The sequence below is a fragment of the Platichthys flesus genome, chromosome 15, assembly GCF_949316205.1.
Source record: "Platichthys flesus chromosome 15, fPlaFle2.1, whole genome shotgun sequence".
NCBI lineage: Eukaryota > Metazoa > Chordata > Actinopteri > Pleuronectiformes > Pleuronectidae > Platichthys > Platichthys flesus.
In genome coordinates this window covers 613331-631505 of record NC_084959.1, presented here as the reverse complement: position 1 = coordinate 631505, position 18175 = coordinate 613331, and the positions used below count along the sequence as shown (strand labels likewise).

The window sequence follows — 18175 nt, the reverse complement described above, 5'->3', positions numbered from 1 at the left end:
CAGCCTTAACATCCTATTGGTTTACAATCTTTAAAACACTGTCAGAGGCTCTTGATATTGATCTACAGCCCAGTGCAGTAATGGCCATATTTGGTACTACTGATAGAAGATACTGTACAATGAGGAAAAGATATAAAAACATCATTGCTTTTACAACACTGCTGGCACGTAGAAGAATTTTATTACATTGGAAATCTAAAAATCCACCTCGTGTGTCTCTGTGGTTTGATGACCTAATGCAGTTCATACAGTTAGAGAAAATAAAATACACTCTCAGGGGGTCCAGGGACAAATTATCTTCAGTCTGGGATCCAGTGCTGACATATTTGGGTAAACTTAAGACTGCCTGCTTAGTACCACTTCTCTAGCATCTACAGCTGTGGTATTTGTCCTTGTGAGCTACAGTGTGTAGTACACAACTTGAAAAAAATGGTGAGCCTATGTTAATGTATGTGTTGTTTTTTTCCCGTTTATTAAATATTTACTTTCATTTTTTTTTATCAGTATTATTATCATTATCTTCTTTTTTTTTCCTGGATGGATGTCCTGTATGTTCGGGGAGGGGGGGAGGGGTAATTTATACAAAATGATGTGAGCATTGGTCCAAAGCTCTTTTCATGTACAACTCCTTTGATATGAGTGCTCAATAAAAAATATAAAAAAAAAAAATGATTTCCAACCATAACACTTGGGGGCGCTGTAACATCTAATCAGTATTTTAAGCATCTGAAATCTAAGTTACTAGTAATGTAATTTGAACTAGTCTCTGTAAAATAACTAACAATTAAGTTTTTTTTAATTTCTCTAAAATATAGAAAATCTCATAAAAATACTTAGTAATGTAATGAGACGAGAAGACATTTAAATTCACTGGAACTTTATTTTTGAACTGAACGACAATAAACCTTTATTAAATCAGAATCACACAAGAACAAACAAGTTTCACTCGTTTATTGAAAATCATAAAAAAACTAAAGACGGCGACTCCGATCCTTGATGGGAACCAATCCTGAAGAGTGGGCGGGGTCTCCAGTCGGCCAATCAGACCTGGCTTACCTTTAATGCAGCGGGAAACAACTCAACACCTGAAACTACTCATCAACCAATAAACAGATCAATAAACCCAACCATCGATAACCACCAGAGTTTAACAGCAACAGCTGATCATCAATCACTTTAACACCAGAGATTCAAAAAATACTTTAATTATAAATTAAATCATTTACAGGTTGAGTCAAACAAACAGACGTGGCGTTCACAAACAGACGACCTGAAAGGGTCGGGTTGGATCCAAATACAAAAATGTATTGACGAGAGCGTTGCTGACGACTCGACCTCCGCTCGTTAAAAACACCTTCTCCAAAAAGGAAAAAAGGGACGGAGGCTGAGAGCAGCGGCGGCAGAGGAGGCGTGTCACACATTCTCTTCTGATTGCACTTGGTCGATTAAAAGCTCCGCCTCCTCTTGTTTCACGTTGAGTAGCTCCAGGGCCTCGGGTTCCACTTCCTGTTTGACCGAGGCGGCAGCGTCTGAGCAGGAAGTCTCCTCCTCCTCCTCGGGCTCCACGAAGGCGCTGAGCGGGTGCTCGCTGAGCAGCTTGCTGGGGGACGGCGTGACGTCCAGATACGAAGACGTCTGCGGAGACAAAGCAGAGGAATTATTACAGATTCATCGATTGATTCATTTTCATTTTGATGAATCATCGGCAGTTACTCACATTTTTATAATCTTCAAAACATGCCGGATGGAAATTCTGAGGAAGAAAAAAAACATGTCAGTCACCAGGACGGAGTGTTTTGTTGTGTCATTGTGTACTTCTGTCTTGTTGTGTGGTTGAGTTGTGCGTCACCTTGTCATCGACTCTGACAGCGTCCTTCAGGAACCAGTCCTCCTCCTCCTCCACCCAGTACGTCTCAAACGGCTCCTGACAGATTTCACATGACTGCAGAACAAAACAAACTGTGAGTCCCTGCAGGACACCGTACTCTGTACCAGCCAATCACAGTGAGGGTGCTTTACACCGTACTCTGTACCAGCCAATCACAGTGAGGGTGCTTTACACCGTACTCTGTACCAGCCAATCACAGTGAGGGTGCTTTACACCGTACTCTGTACCAGCCAATCACAGTGAGGATGATTTACACCGTACTCTGTACCAGCCAATCACAGTGAGGGTGACAGTGTCTGACTACTACTCAATTCTGTCACTTAGCTTCTGATTGGCTGATGAACAGCCGCTCTCTCACCTCTCCCACTTGGTCCTTGGTCGCCCTGACGATTTGGATCTCTCTCTCTTTTGCCGCTGCCTGACTCTTCTGAACTTCCTCCTCGTTCTCTTTCTCAAAGAAGTGACTCTTCGCTCGTTCCTCCAGGTCGGCGATTTCCTCGAACTCGATCCAGTCCTGACACACACACACACACACACACACACAGTGTTTGCAGTGAATATGTGTCTTTGTGTGTTCTCTCCATGGGGCAGTAGTACCAGCAGCTGTGTGTGTGTGTGTGTGTGTGTGTGTGTGTGTGTGTGTGTGTGTGTGTGTGTGTGTGTGTGTGCTCACCTTGAGGTTGTAGTACCAGCGGCGGTGTGTGATCTTCTTGCTGGCGACCTTTCCGGCGTGGTTCTGTCTGAAGTGCCAGTCGAGGTGGTCGGCGTACAGGTCCGTCTGGACGGTGGTGAACCTCATGCTGCAGAGACAACACTGGTTCCCCGAGTACAGCTTCATCACCACGCACTCATAACGCCTGCGGGGGGGGGGGGGGGGGGGGGGTTAGACGGGCGTGCGACCAGTGGTGAGGGAGCAGTTGATTGGTTCGACTGTACTTACGGTTTCATATCATCCACGGTGAAGCTGGTCAGGTCCGGGATGTCGTCCTCCTCCTCCGCCTCCTGCTCCTCCTCTTCCTCCTCCTCTGCTGGCGGAGCCGCCGGCGCCACAACGGCCGAAGATTCTGGAAAAACAAACATATTATTTTTTATATTTGAGAGTAATGTTTCCATAGCAACATCTGCATCAAATATCCGCCGGCTCACCGGTGCTGGTGGTCGGCGCCGCCTCGGGCTGTGACGGCTTGATGATGCCGGTGGAGAGGAGCTTGGTCAGGAGCTCGTTGACGTCCACCTGACCGAAGTGGTTCTCTGGAGGGACGACCTGCGGCGCTGCAAACAGACGGCAGGTCAGAGGTCAGTCTGACACATGAGTTTGGATATTTACATGTTTTAAACATGTTCTGATGACATCAGTGAGTTCTTACTCTGAGGTCTGTATGGAACAGAGTTCTGAGGCAGGAACGGTTGATTCATGTTCCCCAACAAGTTCACCTGAAAACAACAGGAGCAAATAAATGACAAAGAAAGAAAAGTCTACGCTGATAAATTTACCTTCATCGATTTTATATTCCCTTGATTATAATAGAACTTCACTTAAAAGAAGAGAACCTGATTGACAGGTGTCACTCACCGGCTGCTGCAGGCCAATTGCTGGGTTGGCAGGGTTGTAGAAGGGGGCGGGGCCCGGCTGGGTGAATGGCGGCTGCATGTTAAAGTTCACCGTCTGTGCCGGGAACGCCATTGGCCCCGCAGGGAACTGAGGGTTCATGGGCTCTGGGAAACACTGAGGGCCCATGTTGAAGTTCTGCTGGGGGTTCATTGGGTTGTCGTAAATGGGCGGGACCATCGGCCTCATGGGTGGTTGCATGTTGTGTTGGGGAGGGAACCTGGGGGGCCCCTGATGCCCAGGGGGGCCCTCAAAGTGTGTGTGTCCACCCTGATGGGGTACGTTGGGCATGTCATACCCGTGATTGGGGCCGTCAAACCTCATGGGGCCCATTTGGTTGGGAGGGCCTTCGAAACGCAAAGCCTGCTGCTGCTGGAAGCCCATTGGTCCAGGGGCCATGTTGTTGTCAAAGCGTCTTGGTGGTTCAAAGTGCTGCATTGGCCCCTCAAAATGTCCCGGCCCCTGAGCCCCAAATCGCACTGGGGGCTGTTGGCCAATGGCACCATCAAACCTCCCGGGGCCTTGAGGGTGGGGGTGAACCTCGAACCTCCCCATCCCGTCTCCGCCTCTCATTGGACCGTGGGGCAGGTGGGTGCCGTCTGGGCCGTCAAACCTCTCCGGTATGTTGTGATGTGGTCTGCCGCCATCGAACCTGACTGGCCCCTGGGGTTGAGGCCCTTCGAACTGTGAGGAGTCATCGTACCAGCCGAGAGGGTGGGGTCTGGGGGGGGCTATGTGTTCTGGGCCATCATACCTGGACTGCGGAGGCCCTGCTTCGTGAGGGGGGGTGTGTCCCGGCGAGTTGCTCTGCTGTCGGACAGACGACAGGGGTCCAACACGCGCTGGGGCCTTGAGGATGGGGAGGAGGGGAGCTTGTGGAGGGGGGACATCCGGTTTGAGGGGCCCTTCATCAGAATGTTCACTGTTGGGGCTCTCAAAGCGCGGGACCGGGCTCATCTCAGCCGAGTCCTTCTGGTGAAGAGGTGACAGGCGCTCACGCTCGAACCTCGGAGTGGGGGCGTCCGGACCGTTCGGACTGGGACAGTTCCTGTGAACCACTGTGCCGGAGGGAAGGGGCCCCTCCGGCCTCCGGGGGTCAGGATGTCTGGGGTCAACAGAGGGCGTGTACCTCCGTGGAGCGTCGTATCCGCTCTTCTGCTCCTCGCGCTGGCGCTCTGTCAGCGGCGAGTTCCACTCTCTCTCACCTGGAAACAACAAACAACAAATATCATTTAAAAGAGACTCAGCGACCCGGACCTCTGGCTGTAGACGCAGCCACAGGTGGACACGTGAAGGACACGTGAAGGACACGTGAAGGACACGTGAAGGACACGTGAAGGACACGTGAAGGACACGTGAAGGACACGTGAAGGACTTACTGGAGTCTCGGGGGTCGGCTCGTCTCCGGAAGCGAAGGCCCGGCAGAGACTTGAGGGTTGGGAACTCTTTGCCGTGGTTGTACTCTTCGATCATGGGGCCGAGCGGAGGCCGCGACTCTTCTCGTTCTTTACTCCGTCTTTCACCTGAAGGTCACAAACCAAGTCAGTGACACAGGAAGTGAAACACAGATGCCACTTCACATTAAAAGAACCAATTAATCAAATTATATTGAATCTAATGTCATGAACCTGTAAACTGTAAAATAAATTTAAAATGATTAAATGATGGATAAATGAATGATGAATCAGTGCAGCCTCAGTTTGATTCGTGTTCAGTTCTCTCTTCCTACATCAAGCTGGCCTGACCTTGTCTGTCTCGTGGCGCTCGGCTGTATTTATGTGGCGGTGGGTGTCCTCCAATGCTCCGGCCCCCACCTGTCTTCTCGCCTACGCCTGTTACATCCACATCCTCCACATTCTCCTCGCCCTCCCACTCCTCTCCGGCCACTCGGTGGGTGACCTGCGTCTTCCTGAGCTTGGACTTGTGCTCGTAGTACGACAGCTCTGCGGCGTCCATGGCATCGTGGGGGCGGGGCTGGGAGGCGGGCGCGGCCAGCAGCGGCTGTTTCTTGGCAAAGTTACCAGAGCCGTCCCAGCTCTCCGAGCGCTGCAGCTTCTCCTCCTGATACTGGAAGAAATGTTTGATCTGGTGCGCCACGTTGAGGAATTCCTCTTGAGAAATCTCCCCGCTCTCCAGACGTTTACTGGCCTGCAGACAAATGCAAAGATGAACACTTGTAAATGAGCTGATGATTTTAAAAGAGATAAATGATCAAACAGCTGCTGATCTGCAGCTGTTCAGGTGAAGCCTCGTGACGTACCCTCCTCAGCAGGTCCTTCTTGGAGGCGGCGTTGAGGGCTTCAGGTATCTGCAGGTTGGCGTCCACGCTGAGGCGGTGCTTCATGGTTCGGGGGGTGGGGGGGCGGGTCGGGGGGGTGTATGGTTTGTGTCTCTGGGGTCCAGGCTTCATGGAGGCGTCTTCTGGCGACTTCAAACTGAAGAAGCAGAAACAAAGTCATCAATGAATAAAAACAACAACCTGCTGCTGTTCTCACTGTTCATCAGTTTAACATAGAATATTACTATGAATGATCAATTATTAGAATTAAATTACATTAACTATACAAATCTATTTGATGACGTCTGGTTACTCACTGTTTGTTCTCCTGCCAGCCGCTCCTCCAGCGATGAGGAGCCTCCTTCGTCTCCTTCCCACTTCCATCATGACTACGGGGCGAGTGAGAGTCTCTGGACTCGGAGTGTCGATCGTCCTGTGGTCTCTTCGACCTCCTGCTCTCTGATTGGCTCTTCTTGAGTGTGACCCGGTCATCTCGGCCGGGCTTGCCATGCAGCGGTTCATCTACACGGACCCTCCGGGGTTTCACTGGTTTGTGAGAGGGTGACGGGGACAGCGAGCTGCTCCTGGCTCTGCCTTTGGGCGAGCGCCTATCCTTCCTCTTCGGGGAGGAGGTGGGCGAGCGAGACCTGGAGCGTGTCCGCTTCCTGGCGTGTGTTCTGGCGTTGCCTCCACTTTTGAACTCGACCTTCTCTGCCTCCTCGCGCTCGTGTTTGATGACGAACCCATTCGCCAGCTTCCCTTTGCTGAACCTCTGCAGCTCCGCCCCCAGTACCGCCTCCTCTCTCTCCTTCTTGTCGTTGCATCTCTTCTTCTCCTTCAGCTCTTCGTCTTTGCTCTCTCCGCTCTTGACCTGTGTGCGTTTCCTCAGCCGTGGATCTTTTTTGGAGCCGTCAGATGATTTCTGACCTTCAGCCTCAACCTGTTTGTTTTTGCTTTGGATGCTTTTGGTCATCGGAGACAGAGACTTGGACTTGATCTTCTCTTCCGACGTCTCTTTCCTTGGGGTTCTGGTCTTTTCCGGTCTGAAGGATTTCTCCGGCTGCCGTTTCTCAGGCGTCAGGGCAGGACTTCCTTTTTGGAGACTGTCTTTTTTCCCAGCAGGCTGTTCTTTGGTCTGGGACGCAGCTGGGGGGCCGATGCGGTTCAGACGAGGGTCTCTGGTGGTCGTCTTGGTGTCAGACTGAGTCTGAGGAGGGATCCAGGGTCGGACCACAGGGGCATTCTGGCTGAGGGCCTTTGGCGTCATGGTCGGAGCAGCTGGAGAAGAGGCTGAAGGCGGTGTGGGTAATGTGAATCCTCCGGCCTGCAGACATAACAAACACGTGTTGTTGTCTCATAGATCTTAACAAGGTGCTACATCCTGTGTCCTTAACCCTCAACAAGAGTAAAACTAGCAGAAAACCTCAGAGATGCAAAGTGTAACTGAGAACATCTTTCATATTTTTCTAAAATTTGCTATTCTGCACTTTACATTTGTTACTTTAAGGATTCTTTTCAACTTGAATCGATTTAGTTAAGGATGGAGAATAAAGCTGTAAACTGAAGGAAACCTCTGACTGGGTGCAGATTTAACATAGTAAGGTAAGCCTGTCCTGACATTTTGTTGGATGATATATTGTCCCAGAAATGATAAGTGACATGTGGCTTTGGGTTCATGTTACCAGCTGTAAACAGGATGGTTATGACTCAGGTGACCAACGTCCGGCCCTGTTAGGTTCGCAATCGATCGAGTCGGATCCTTTCGGCGTGTCGCTCGTTTTAACACTGAGTCCTGAGTGTGAGCGCCTTGTGTTGAGTCATATTCATGATGTTTGAATGAGTCTGATAAACAAAGCAACACTCTGTGACTTCCTGTGCTGATCAGGTCCTGAGAACTAGTAATGAGTGTGTATCAGCTCCAGTGAGAGCCGAGTGGAGGAGGACACAGAAACAAACCAACGGCAGCTTCTGCCCTGATCGCTGAGCAGCTGCGACTAGAGAAACTCTTGTATGAAACTCTGAATATCTGTGTCAGACAGATCTGGGATCAGATTGAATACGTGTGTCCTACCAGCTGAGCTTTAGTCTGTTCCAGCTCCAGCTCGATCTTCTTCTGCTGAAGCTCAAGAAGCTGTTTCTGTTTGGCCAGCAGCTGCTGTCGGATGAGCTGCTCCTGGGTCACGCTGGACTGGCTGACCGCTGGGACCGGCTGGGGAGCCGGCGCCACCACCGCGGCTGACACCGGCGCCGGGGGCTGGGAGGGAGCCGGCTGCGGAGAAGAGGCCTCCTCAGACTGGACACAGGATGATGTCACAGAGGGTCGCAGGAGGGACGGAGGAAACAAAGAAAGTTTAGATATTATTCAAAGAAAAACAGTGTAAAGCCGAAATAATTTTAATTGATTATTAACACATCCTCTGCAGCAGATCATTTGATTAAGATTTCCCAGAGGATTCAGATTTACAGTAGTTTTCTGTGGGTTATAGGATATTTTGACACCTCGTTTGATTCAGACCTTCAGACTTCTACGTTTAGTCTGGACCTAAATATCAGCTGTGAAGAGGTGGTCTGGGTGAACCATGGTTTGTTTGTTTGCAGATTGAAAACAAACCCAGCCGGTTCAAATAGAAACACCACATGAAGCTTCAGACTGAGAGAAAACATCAATAACATGCTCAGAGGCCTTTGATTACAGGCATTTATTATTGTAGCCGTTTTCAGACATGAACTGTGTAGAACGTTGTCCTGACATGTTGTGTAGTCAGTGTTTGTGAAGCAGCAGCAGGTTGTTGACTCATTCAAACAGGAACATGTGAGGAACATCCAGGAGAGGGGCGGAGCCTCTAGAGCAGCAGGAGACGTATAAACTCTGCTTTGGAAAGATCAGTGTTGCTGCAGGAGAAGATCCAGGACATGTCCAGAGACACTGACTCCGACATTTTTTCTCACAGACAGAACCACAAGAACATGTCAGGAACATGTGAGGAACACGTTTAGAGTTCATGTCTGAAAACAGCTAATCTTTGTTTTGTGTAAGACAAGAAAATTCTAATATCCGCAGATTAATAAACAACTGGAGTTGTAGAATAGACCTCTCACCTTATCTATAAATGCTACTGTATTGAATATTAAAGACAATGAGAAAATAAAAGATTATTAAGTCTTTGGTTCCTGCTTCTTAAAATGTTTTTCTACTTGATCGAATTCCAGAAACGTCCCTGAGCTCCTTTCTCTGTGTGACATTGAACTAACATCTTAAGGTATAGAAAACTACAACTTGAACATTTAAATCCAGGTCAGGTGTAATGTTCGCTGCCCGTACGCACCTGCTTTAAAAACTTGGGGTTGACATGAATGCTGGCGTTAACGGTGGGCGGCAAAGGCTTGATAGGCCACGCCGGGTCCACTGAGTTGACGCGCACGTCCACCGCGTACAGCTTCTTCAGGGGGAAGACCTCGTCCCATGTAGAGCGCAGCTTAAACAGACTCTTTCTGGTGTTTTCCTCCACCTACAAACAGAGGACATGACTTGGTCCATGGCTACAAACACACAACACTCCTAAAAATGTCACTTTAATGCAAAAGTAAAAGCTCAGCATTCACCCTCCCGTGCACACTTTATTAACAGGATTATGTTAAAGCATCATAGCGTATGAATATTGTCAGTCACCCAGGTTGTGGCTTTTGCAGGGATTCTACATGTCGGAAATGCAAGTCCAGTGACCCACCCCCGACATGTACAACCCCTGACAACACACAATAAGAAGCAACACAACAAGTCAAACAGGAAGGAAGTGAGCTGCTAAAACTGTGAATAATTTGTAACAGCAGCAAAGAAGACTGTACCTTTTCAAAGACACATATAAATGAAGTGATTAGGTTTTTAGCAAACACAGCAAGGTACTCTCCTCCAACATTCTTCACTATGGAATCCACTAAGTACAAAACTGGAAGCTTCTCTGCAGCGGGGGCCTGGAGCGATAGAGAACTCAACAAGTTTAGAAAAACAACAGGGGTTAAAGCAACAATTCAGAACAAATTATTATTCACAACTTATATAAAAAACAGGGGATGACAGCCCTCCCATTTCACCCCCCGCCGTGTGAAGAAAAATCTAAAAGAGTCCGAAAAATAAAAGTTCATGAGGTGGTTTCTTCAGTCTGGATCAATCGGGGGGGGTGGGGAACGAGTTGAATAAGTTCTGATTGATCAAAAAAAAAAAAATGGCAGAAAAAAATCGGTCATCTTCAAAAGTCAATCAGTTCAGTCTCATGTCAAGTCCCATGATGCAACAGGGTTAAAAAGTTCCCTGGTTTACCTCCAAAGAGGGTTTTCTCCACGAACCACTCTTTGTACATTACCCTGACGAAAAGTCGTGAGGTTCCCTCCACTCCCGCTGAGCTTCACACTCTTTCAAAGTTTTACCCCGGAGACGGCTTTTCTCCTCGTTGTTCAGAACACTGGGAACCAGTGAAGAACCAGTGAGGAACCAGAACATTTAGATGTGGACTCGGCACTCGAGCCTCGTTACTGAACTGCAGCGTCAGCTAAGTGAAACACTTGTTTGTTAAACCAAGTCCACAAGTGTCAGTAAATGAGTCACCAATAAATTACACTGGAAATAAAAAAATGACAAAAAGCACATTTCACATTTTTTATTATAAACATTTTAACCATTCAATGACAGTTCAGTGATTCAAGATTCACTCGTGAATTTAAGCAGATAAACTTCTTTGGTTGACCAGGATGAAACATGGAGCTGAGTAAGAATCATTTCTATAGAGCCGCGGCGCCGGTGGAGAGAACTACCCGACAGATAGGTATTAACAACTGGTCAGACTGGAACCTCTTCTAAACACAGGGATGCGACCCGGCCTCGATCAGCAGAGAAGTGACCAGCGGAGCCAGTCGAGTGAAAACCCGCCGTAAACAAAGTGAATGTGAGAATGTGGTGTCTGTTGCTCACTAACTGTCCACTGACGCCAGCGCCTGGCACAGACGCCGATCCCAACAGACCATCTGGTCACGTGATCCTGTGGTGTGACGGGTTTACAGACAGGATATTGATGACAACATCAGTGTCTCAAATCTTTAATTGTAACCATCAAACAAATCAGAGTGGTGTGGTATGAGACGAGCAGTGACTGGACAAACCAACGACCAACAGCCACGAGAGGGAGTGGACTGGGAGCTCACCAACCAGATGTTATCAGTAACAAGCACAGAAACACAGCTGCCTACAGCGTGAAGTACACTCGTGTCTCTGTGACCTGGAGGGGAGACGCAGGGATCTGTGGGAGTGTTTGTGTAACCAGTGGACATCTCACATCTGTTATACAAGGTTCTGTAACTGGTCCAGTGTGTGGAAACCATTTACATGTGTGTGTAGTGATTGGAACAGGAGTTCAGATCAGTAAATCGTCTGTTGTGCAGCAGATTTAAGATTCTGACAGACGACTGGTTTCCAACAGACCAACATCTTCTATTGTTTAAATCACTTGCACAGTGAGACTAAATGTGATTATTAATAACAGCAGCTACACAGCGTCTCAGCAGCTAAAGGTGCTTCACACGTTCCACAGGGAGAACTGATGGGAAACTATTAACAGAAGAAGATAATGTATTATGTCTAAGTAAAAGATGACGGTCACTTTTCTTTCCTGAACTTAGTTCCTAATGTTTGATTATATTTCCTGTTACTTTTTCCTGTTCCTGTTTTCACTTCAACTACTTCTCAACGTTTATTTCTGATTTCACAGACTCCAGTTATCCACCACCTCAGATAACCCTCTCACCAGAGTTAGCCTGGGTGTTGATATCACATGGATATGAACTATGTTAACCTTGAGATAACCTGGATAGAAACACTTTAACCCTCAGTTAACTGGTTCACATTCACTTCAGTGCTAAATCACTTTACGGTGGATTTTCACTCCGTTAAATTTAAATTAAATCTGTTTTTTTAAATCAATGCGGTTTGGACGCGTGTGAAATAAGACATGTCTTCTTTATTAGTCTCGATCAGAATGAGGCGTTTCCTAACGAAGCTCCGGGGTTAGAGACACGGACATGTCGTAACGACGCTGGCCGCCATGTTAGCGCCTCCTGGGCCTGCGACACCACTAACATCCACAGAAAGCATCTGAAAGGTGAAGGATCTATATTTATAAAAACCTTGCTGATTTGAGCTTCAATTATTGCGACGATATCCTTGGCGAAGGTCAGGTTCTCCTCGGCCAGGATGGTCAGCATGTTGATGTGCGGCTTGCTGTTGAACGTCAGGTCCTCCAGGGAGGACTGGTACTCCCGGCAGGCGTCTTCTCTGGCCGCGCTGTCCTCCATCTTTGAGCTCGGAGACCCGGGAAACCTACAGCGGCTGGTTCAGCACCATAGCCCCGGGACAACACAGTTCATGAACCCGAACACACAACCCTCCGCCCCGGGCAGCTCGCTCACAACACCGGGCTGAACGTTTGATTCTCTGTCGCGGCTCGTCGCGGTTCTCGGTACTTTTTCGACGAAGACAAGATGGCGACTGTGCCTGAAGACCTGCGACGTCACAGCAAGCGCGTTAAACCGCCCCTACGTCATGACAGCCCCATTGGCTGGTTTCAAGACGAATGGGAAGGGATTTTGATTTTGGTTGGTTGAGTGAAGTTACAGACTCACGGATGAGCGAATCAGCTTAAAGCAGGGTGAGTTTCTGATTACATAAAGGAGCACATGACGCTGAAGCGTGTTCCAGAGGTTTCAACATGTTACTCATTGTGTGTAACATTCTAACACATGAGGTGTCACGTGTGATCAGCTACATACGTTACTCATTGTGTGTAACATACTAACACATGAGGTGTCACATGTGATCAGCTTCATACATGTTACACATCATGTTCACACTAACTGGGTCGAAACGGCTCCTTGTTGTGTGCTTTTTGTGCAAAGCAGGAAGTCACCTCCTGCTTCCGTCACGCGGAGCTGGACCATGATCACTAATCAGGCATTAGGTCCACAACATTACGTTTAGACCACGCTGTGAAAATTTAATGTAAATCGAATTAAGGTTTTAAAACTAGGCTGACCTCCTTTTGACAGTAGGTGGCGCTGTGGCCATCCCTACATTGACTAATTGTGTGTTCAGTGTGTCTCTCTTCAGATTGTATAAATCTGTCATCTTTGCAACAAGACTTCATCTATGACCATAACAGTCTGACATCACAGCAAACTAAAGGAAGGCTTTGCTTGATGAACCCAGTGACGTGCTCATTAATATAAAGTCTGGGAGAAGTTTCGACTTATTTTCTTTATCTCTGTAGTGAATGAATTTCTTCATTCAGTTTGTCAGGTATTCCCCATTTCCCATTTTTGTTTTCTACTTTTTGAATAATTTAGTTTTTTTGTATTACTACCCTTCTAATGCACCATGACCCATATTAATTGCCTATGTTATTTCATGCATGAATGTTTGTTTGCTATATTTGTTTAAATTAATGTATTTTATTCTTTAATATACTAATTATTCATTAAATATCTTATTTTTCATACCACAAATCAAAATTTCCCCTTTCTTCTCTTACTTTATAAACAAACCTACACCTTGTATTTCTACATCACGTTTACACACATGGGTCAAAATGACCCGTACAGAATGAATTCACTACAGAACACAGCTCAATCATTCCACAGCTGCTTTGGCACATCTGATGCATGTACGTCTTGTTTTATAATCCATACTCGTGAGAAAGAGGAATATGTACAATACTAACTAGGTGTTAACTAGATAGCTTCTTTTCTGGCTAGCTTGCCATAGCTTGATCAGTTTATACTTAATAGACGCTTATTGGACAATGCACAGTGGAGTTAAAAAATACTTTTGTGTTTCATGTCGAATCAGTAGATGGCGCTATGATCCTGAGATAATATTGACATATGGAGCTGTTCAGGCCGAGACACTGATCATGTGACATAATTTGGATAAAAGCGTCCGCCAAATAACATGTATTATAATAATGTAATGAATCATCAAACTTTGACGCCACGTGACACACTTTAAAACTTTTACCAACTTGTATTCACCATGAAGTTGAGATGACACTTTAAAGATGATCAGATGAAAGCTCTAGGAGTTTGTTTAAATACAACACATGGAAATGGTCAAAAAGGGCGACTTAATTGAAAAGGCCCAACTTCCTGTTTGGTCTGGCATCTCCATCCAAGACGGTTTTGTGTCAATCGTGGTGCTAGGGCTGCTCTTAAGGAGGCGCTATTGAGCTACTTATTGTTGCAACCAGGGGGCGCAATCAATTTGTCATGATTTCTGTGTAGATGTCTACAGTCCGGGACTCTTGTCTTACATGTCAAGTTTGAAGTAGAATGGACCATTGATGTCCGAGATACAACCACCTCGTGTTTGGATGGAGAATCATCGGCAGTTCTGATCTCCCAGGAGTTAAGATCAAAGGTCATGATCAAAGCTCTCGAGTATGTTCAAGCCGTCGAGAAGGTGATACGATTCCTGACTAATCGAATGAAAAGCAATAGGACTCTGACACTGTCGCTGCTCGGGCCCCAATAAAATGTGATTAATAATAAAAGGTTAAATAAATAACAGTCGTTTAGTGGAGAAAAGAAACCGGCCCAGAAAGGACAGACACGCAGAAGACTGTTCATGATTTTATAGATATTTTCAGACCTGAACTGCAGTCTGCACATGTTCCTGACGTGTTCTGTATGTGAGGACAAATGTCTAAGTCAGTGTCTCTGAACCCCCCCTCAGAGTAGAATGTCTGTAAAATGTGAGAATTCAGCAGGAAAATGTCTGGAAATAGAATATTTGTGTACGGCCACTTGTCTTCACATGTACAACACCTCACTAAATCCTTCACACGGAACTGGATGTGGTAAGATTGTGTATTACAGATAAAAGACACACGTGTGTTTCTGTGTAAAATGAATAATCAGCCAACTTGACAAACATGTCCATAAACTCACACACAGACACACACATAAACAGGGGAATGAAGTTTTGTCCTGTTAAGTCTGAGTGTCACGAAGAATGGTCCCGTGTGTGTGTGTGAGTGGGGGGGGGGGGGTGGTATCTCCACGGTAATGCATCAATGACTTACTGACAAACAGACGTTCCCATGATGCTTTGTTACATTCTGACAAGGGATGCAGGGTTTTCCAGTTAAATATCAACACACGTGATTAAACATCAACCAGAGCCTCTGCATCATCTGGGCTGCAACACTCAACACTGGAAACCATTTTGTAAGAAATTCATATTTTTCAGCTTCAAACTCAGGCATCAAATAATGTTCCAGACGAGTGTTTCTGAACCGACTGGTTATTGATTATCACTAGATGATCAGATTCTAATATTCACCTGCACATGATGTACATTTCAAAACAAAAACCAGAGGGTCTCGTTGGTTCATCTGAACAATTTGAAACTGATCTGAGCTCGGTGTCGCCCAGTGATGCGTCTGCTCCCGGTCACATGACCGCAGCGTAATGGGACTTTCATTTCAAATCTAAATAAGTCATCATCGGTACGAGCGTCTCCTCAAAGTAAAAACCCACCACAGCGTCATGTCTTTAGAAGATCGCAAAAGACAGAGTTAAGAAGGCCCCCCCCCCCACCCCCACCCCCCGGTTCAGGCGTCGGAGTCGTCGCTGCTGTCACGGCTAATCTCGATCTGCAGAGACGGCAGGTTGTCCAGTCGGCTCTTCTTCATCGTGTGGGTCAGCCGCTCCTGTTTCTGTTTGATCATGGCGCCCCACACGTTCTGCAGCGTTGTGTCGTCTTCCTCCACCTCCTCCTTGTCCTCCTTCCCTCCGTCTCCTCGGCTCACCTGACCACCATCGCCGCTCCGCCCAGAGGACGAGGAGAACAGGCCCGGTGACCGGCTGCTTGGTTTGCGGTCGTGACGTCCGGAGCCGCTGTCATCCTCCGCGGAGCCGAGTCTGCTCCACAGGCCACCTGATGAGAGGGGGCGGAGCCACGTTAATGATGCCATATCACACAGAGAGAGAGAGACAGGCAGAGGGGGAGAGAGAGTCCTACTTGTCTTCCTGTCCTTGGACGAGTCAGAGAACAGGCTTCTGGTTTCTTGACTGGCCACGCCCAGTCTGCGGTGAATGTCTCTGATTGGTTCTCTGGTCGGTGGGGTTTCCCTGGGGGAGACGGGGGAGGGGGAGCGTGGTCTCTTGCCCAGTCTCTGTCGAACATCTATGAACAGATTTTTATTAACAAACTGTATTTTCTCTGAAACAAAAAAAGAACACCACAGTGTGTCCCACCAGTTTTTCCTGCGCTGGCCAGCGGGGGGGGCGGCCTCTGTCTCTGTCCCTGTCTCTTCTCCTCCAGCAGCTGGCGCACGTCCGTCAGTTTTGGGGGCGACGGGGATTCGGTCCTGCTCTGAGATCCTGTCTCCCCGAGACGGTTCCTGCGCACAGGAAGAAGAACAAACGGATTGTGTTAATGAATCGGCGAGAGGAGGAAACTGACTTCATCTCTTTGTTTCGGTCAAAATCGTGTTCTGTGAAAACATCAGATTGTTGATGTGAAACACACGAGAGTAAAATGGCGGCGGCTCTGACCGGATGCTCTTCAGGTGAGTGTCCAGCTCGTCGGCATACATCGTCATCTTCTTGCTCTTCTTTGGCGACGGCGTGGAGATCATCTTCAGCTCCAGGTCGTAATCCATCTCGTCCGACTCCGACCAGGGAGACGGAGAGCGCTCCGCCCGGCTGCGAAGCCCCGCCCCCGGCGAGCGCGAGGCGGCGCTCTTGTCTCCTCGCTCCTTGTACTCCACCACCCGGTCGTCAGAGTCCATGTCCTCGTCACCGCCGTAGTCATCGTCCTCCTCCTCTTCTTCTTCTTCTTTGATTGGCTCCTCTGGCAGGTTGACCAGGTCAGCTGAGGGGGTGGGGTCAATCCAGATTAATAAACTGATCCTGAATCACAGTTCTAATAGTTTACATAACCCTGAAGTGAGCTTCACTCTGGTTCCATGAAAGTCAACTGGATCATATCACCTTGCTAACAAAGAGCTGCTCTCACTCCGGTCAGTCTTTTGCTTGTGAGTCGGCAGAGATGAGGAACAAATACAGATTTCCAGTAAACTAGGATTTAAGTACAGATCTGAATCATCCTCAGAGATGAAACCCTTTGTTATTTTCAAGCACAAATACAAATCGACAAAGGTACAAATCTGACATGAGATTTTAAACAGAGTCCCGTCTGATTGGTCACTGAACTCGTGAGTCAGTCGACCTCTGTCCTCTGATTCCAACTCAGTGTGTTTTAGAAACACATCAAAGATGAGACGTGGAGTTTTACCAACGGATTTTATGTTGTACGTATTTCAGACGGAACTGAAGACACATGGAACCTTGGAGCCATGTTTCTGAGGTCGAGGTTCACCTGAGTGCCGGTGCGTGTACGGCGGCGTGTGACCCATGCTGTCTCCGATCAGAGGCTTCTTGGTCTTGATGACGTCTCGCTGGATTCGCCGGTTGTGAAACCTCCGCTTCCTGAAACACACACGAGACTCATGATGCTACAAAGTGTGGAGAGACAAACAACAGAAGAAAAACCTCTGAAGACGTCTTCTGAGGTCAGAGGTCGTTGATCTGAGGCTCACCAGGAGTTGCTCAGGATTCCCCTCATGCCTCCATAGTTGGGGTTTCCGTACTTCATGTAGTACCTGCTGCGGCGAGCGGCGCCCAGCTCCTTCTTGTCTTCTACAAACAAAAAGTGTATTTACTTTCACATCTGAACTAGGTTGTCACCTGGATGGTTTCATCTGGTTTAGTATTTTCAGAGGATATGAATGAAGCTCTTCTCAGTGTTTGTGGGAGTGACCTTGCGTGGCGAAGCGCAGGAGGATTTTGTTTCCTTTAAACGGTTTGATGGCCGGCCGCAGGTCGTTCCTCAGCAGAGACTCTCTCTCCACTCCTGATAGGTCCTTTATCTGACACACACACACACACACACACACACACACACACACACACACACACACACACACACACACACACACACACACACACACACACACACACACACACACACACACACACACACACACACACACACACACACACACACACACACACACACACACACTCAGACTACAGAGTATCTGGGATCAATAGATCTGATCAGTTCCTGTGAGACTCTACCTGACTGCCCTCCTCCTTTGTCTTCTGCTCCACCTCTCCGTCGCTGTCCTTCCCCTCGATCTCCTCGCCACTCTTCTTCGGTGTCTCGTCTTCTTCCACCTCACCCTCCTCCTCCTCCTCTTCATCTGACCCCTGACCCTGGCAAACTGTGACAACACAAGTCAGCTGTTTATCCTCCAATCACCTTCTGTGTGAGTTTGTGTCTTTGTTCACA

General features: G+C 47.7%; 2 protein-coding genes across 3 annotated transcripts in view; both read right to left on the bottom strand.

Moving 5' to 3' along the window:
• Positions 1 to 860: 860 nt before the first annotated feature.
• On the bottom strand, positions 861 to 12333 carry pcf11 (PCF11 cleavage and polyadenylation factor subunit). Of its 2 annotated transcripts, none has more exons than XM_062406145.1 (17): positions 11950 to 12333; positions 9622 to 9747; positions 9102 to 9284; positions 7847 to 8068; positions 6093 to 7099; positions 5758 to 5932; positions 5312 to 5645; positions 4877 to 5020; positions 3462 to 4702; positions 3256 to 3322; positions 3035 to 3160; positions 2829 to 2952; positions 2562 to 2745; positions 2247 to 2402; positions 1850 to 1942; positions 1718 to 1753; positions 861 to 1635 (listed from the first exon to the last, which is right to left on the bottom strand). In XM_062406145.1, exons 1-17 carry the CDS (start codon positions 12115 to 12117, stop codon positions 1414 to 1416), a joined length of 4608 nt encoding a protein of 1535 aa, XP_062262129.1. In that variant the 5' UTR covers positions 12118 to 12333; the 3' UTR covers positions 861 to 1413. The 2 variants fall into 2 exon arrangements, with proteins under 2 accessions (XP_062262129.1, XP_062262127.1); XM_062406143.1 differs by having other exon boundaries at positions 5243 to 5645; positions 11950 to 12332.
• Positions 12334 to 14432: 2099 nt separating this feature from the next.
• Positions 14433 to 18175, bottom strand: part of ncbp3 (nuclear cap binding subunit 3) — a 5219-nt gene continuing 1476 nt past the window's right edge. Inside the window, exons 6-13 of the mRNA XM_062406142.1 lie at positions 17962 to 18107; positions 17642 to 17750; positions 17421 to 17520; positions 17201 to 17310; positions 16375 to 16693; positions 16075 to 16220; positions 15839 to 16003; positions 14433 to 15754 (exon numbers count right to left, since the gene is read on the bottom strand). Of these exons, the coding sequence (XP_062262126.1) occupies positions 15429 to 15754; positions 15839 to 16003; positions 16075 to 16220; positions 16375 to 16693; positions 17201 to 17310; positions 17421 to 17520; positions 17642 to 17750; positions 17962 to 18107 (1421 nt within the window). The 3' untranslated portion in view covers positions 14433 to 15428. The remainder of the gene's footprint in view (positions 15755 to 15838; positions 16004 to 16074; positions 16221 to 16374; positions 16694 to 17200; positions 17311 to 17420; positions 17521 to 17641; positions 17751 to 17961; positions 18108 to 18175) is intronic.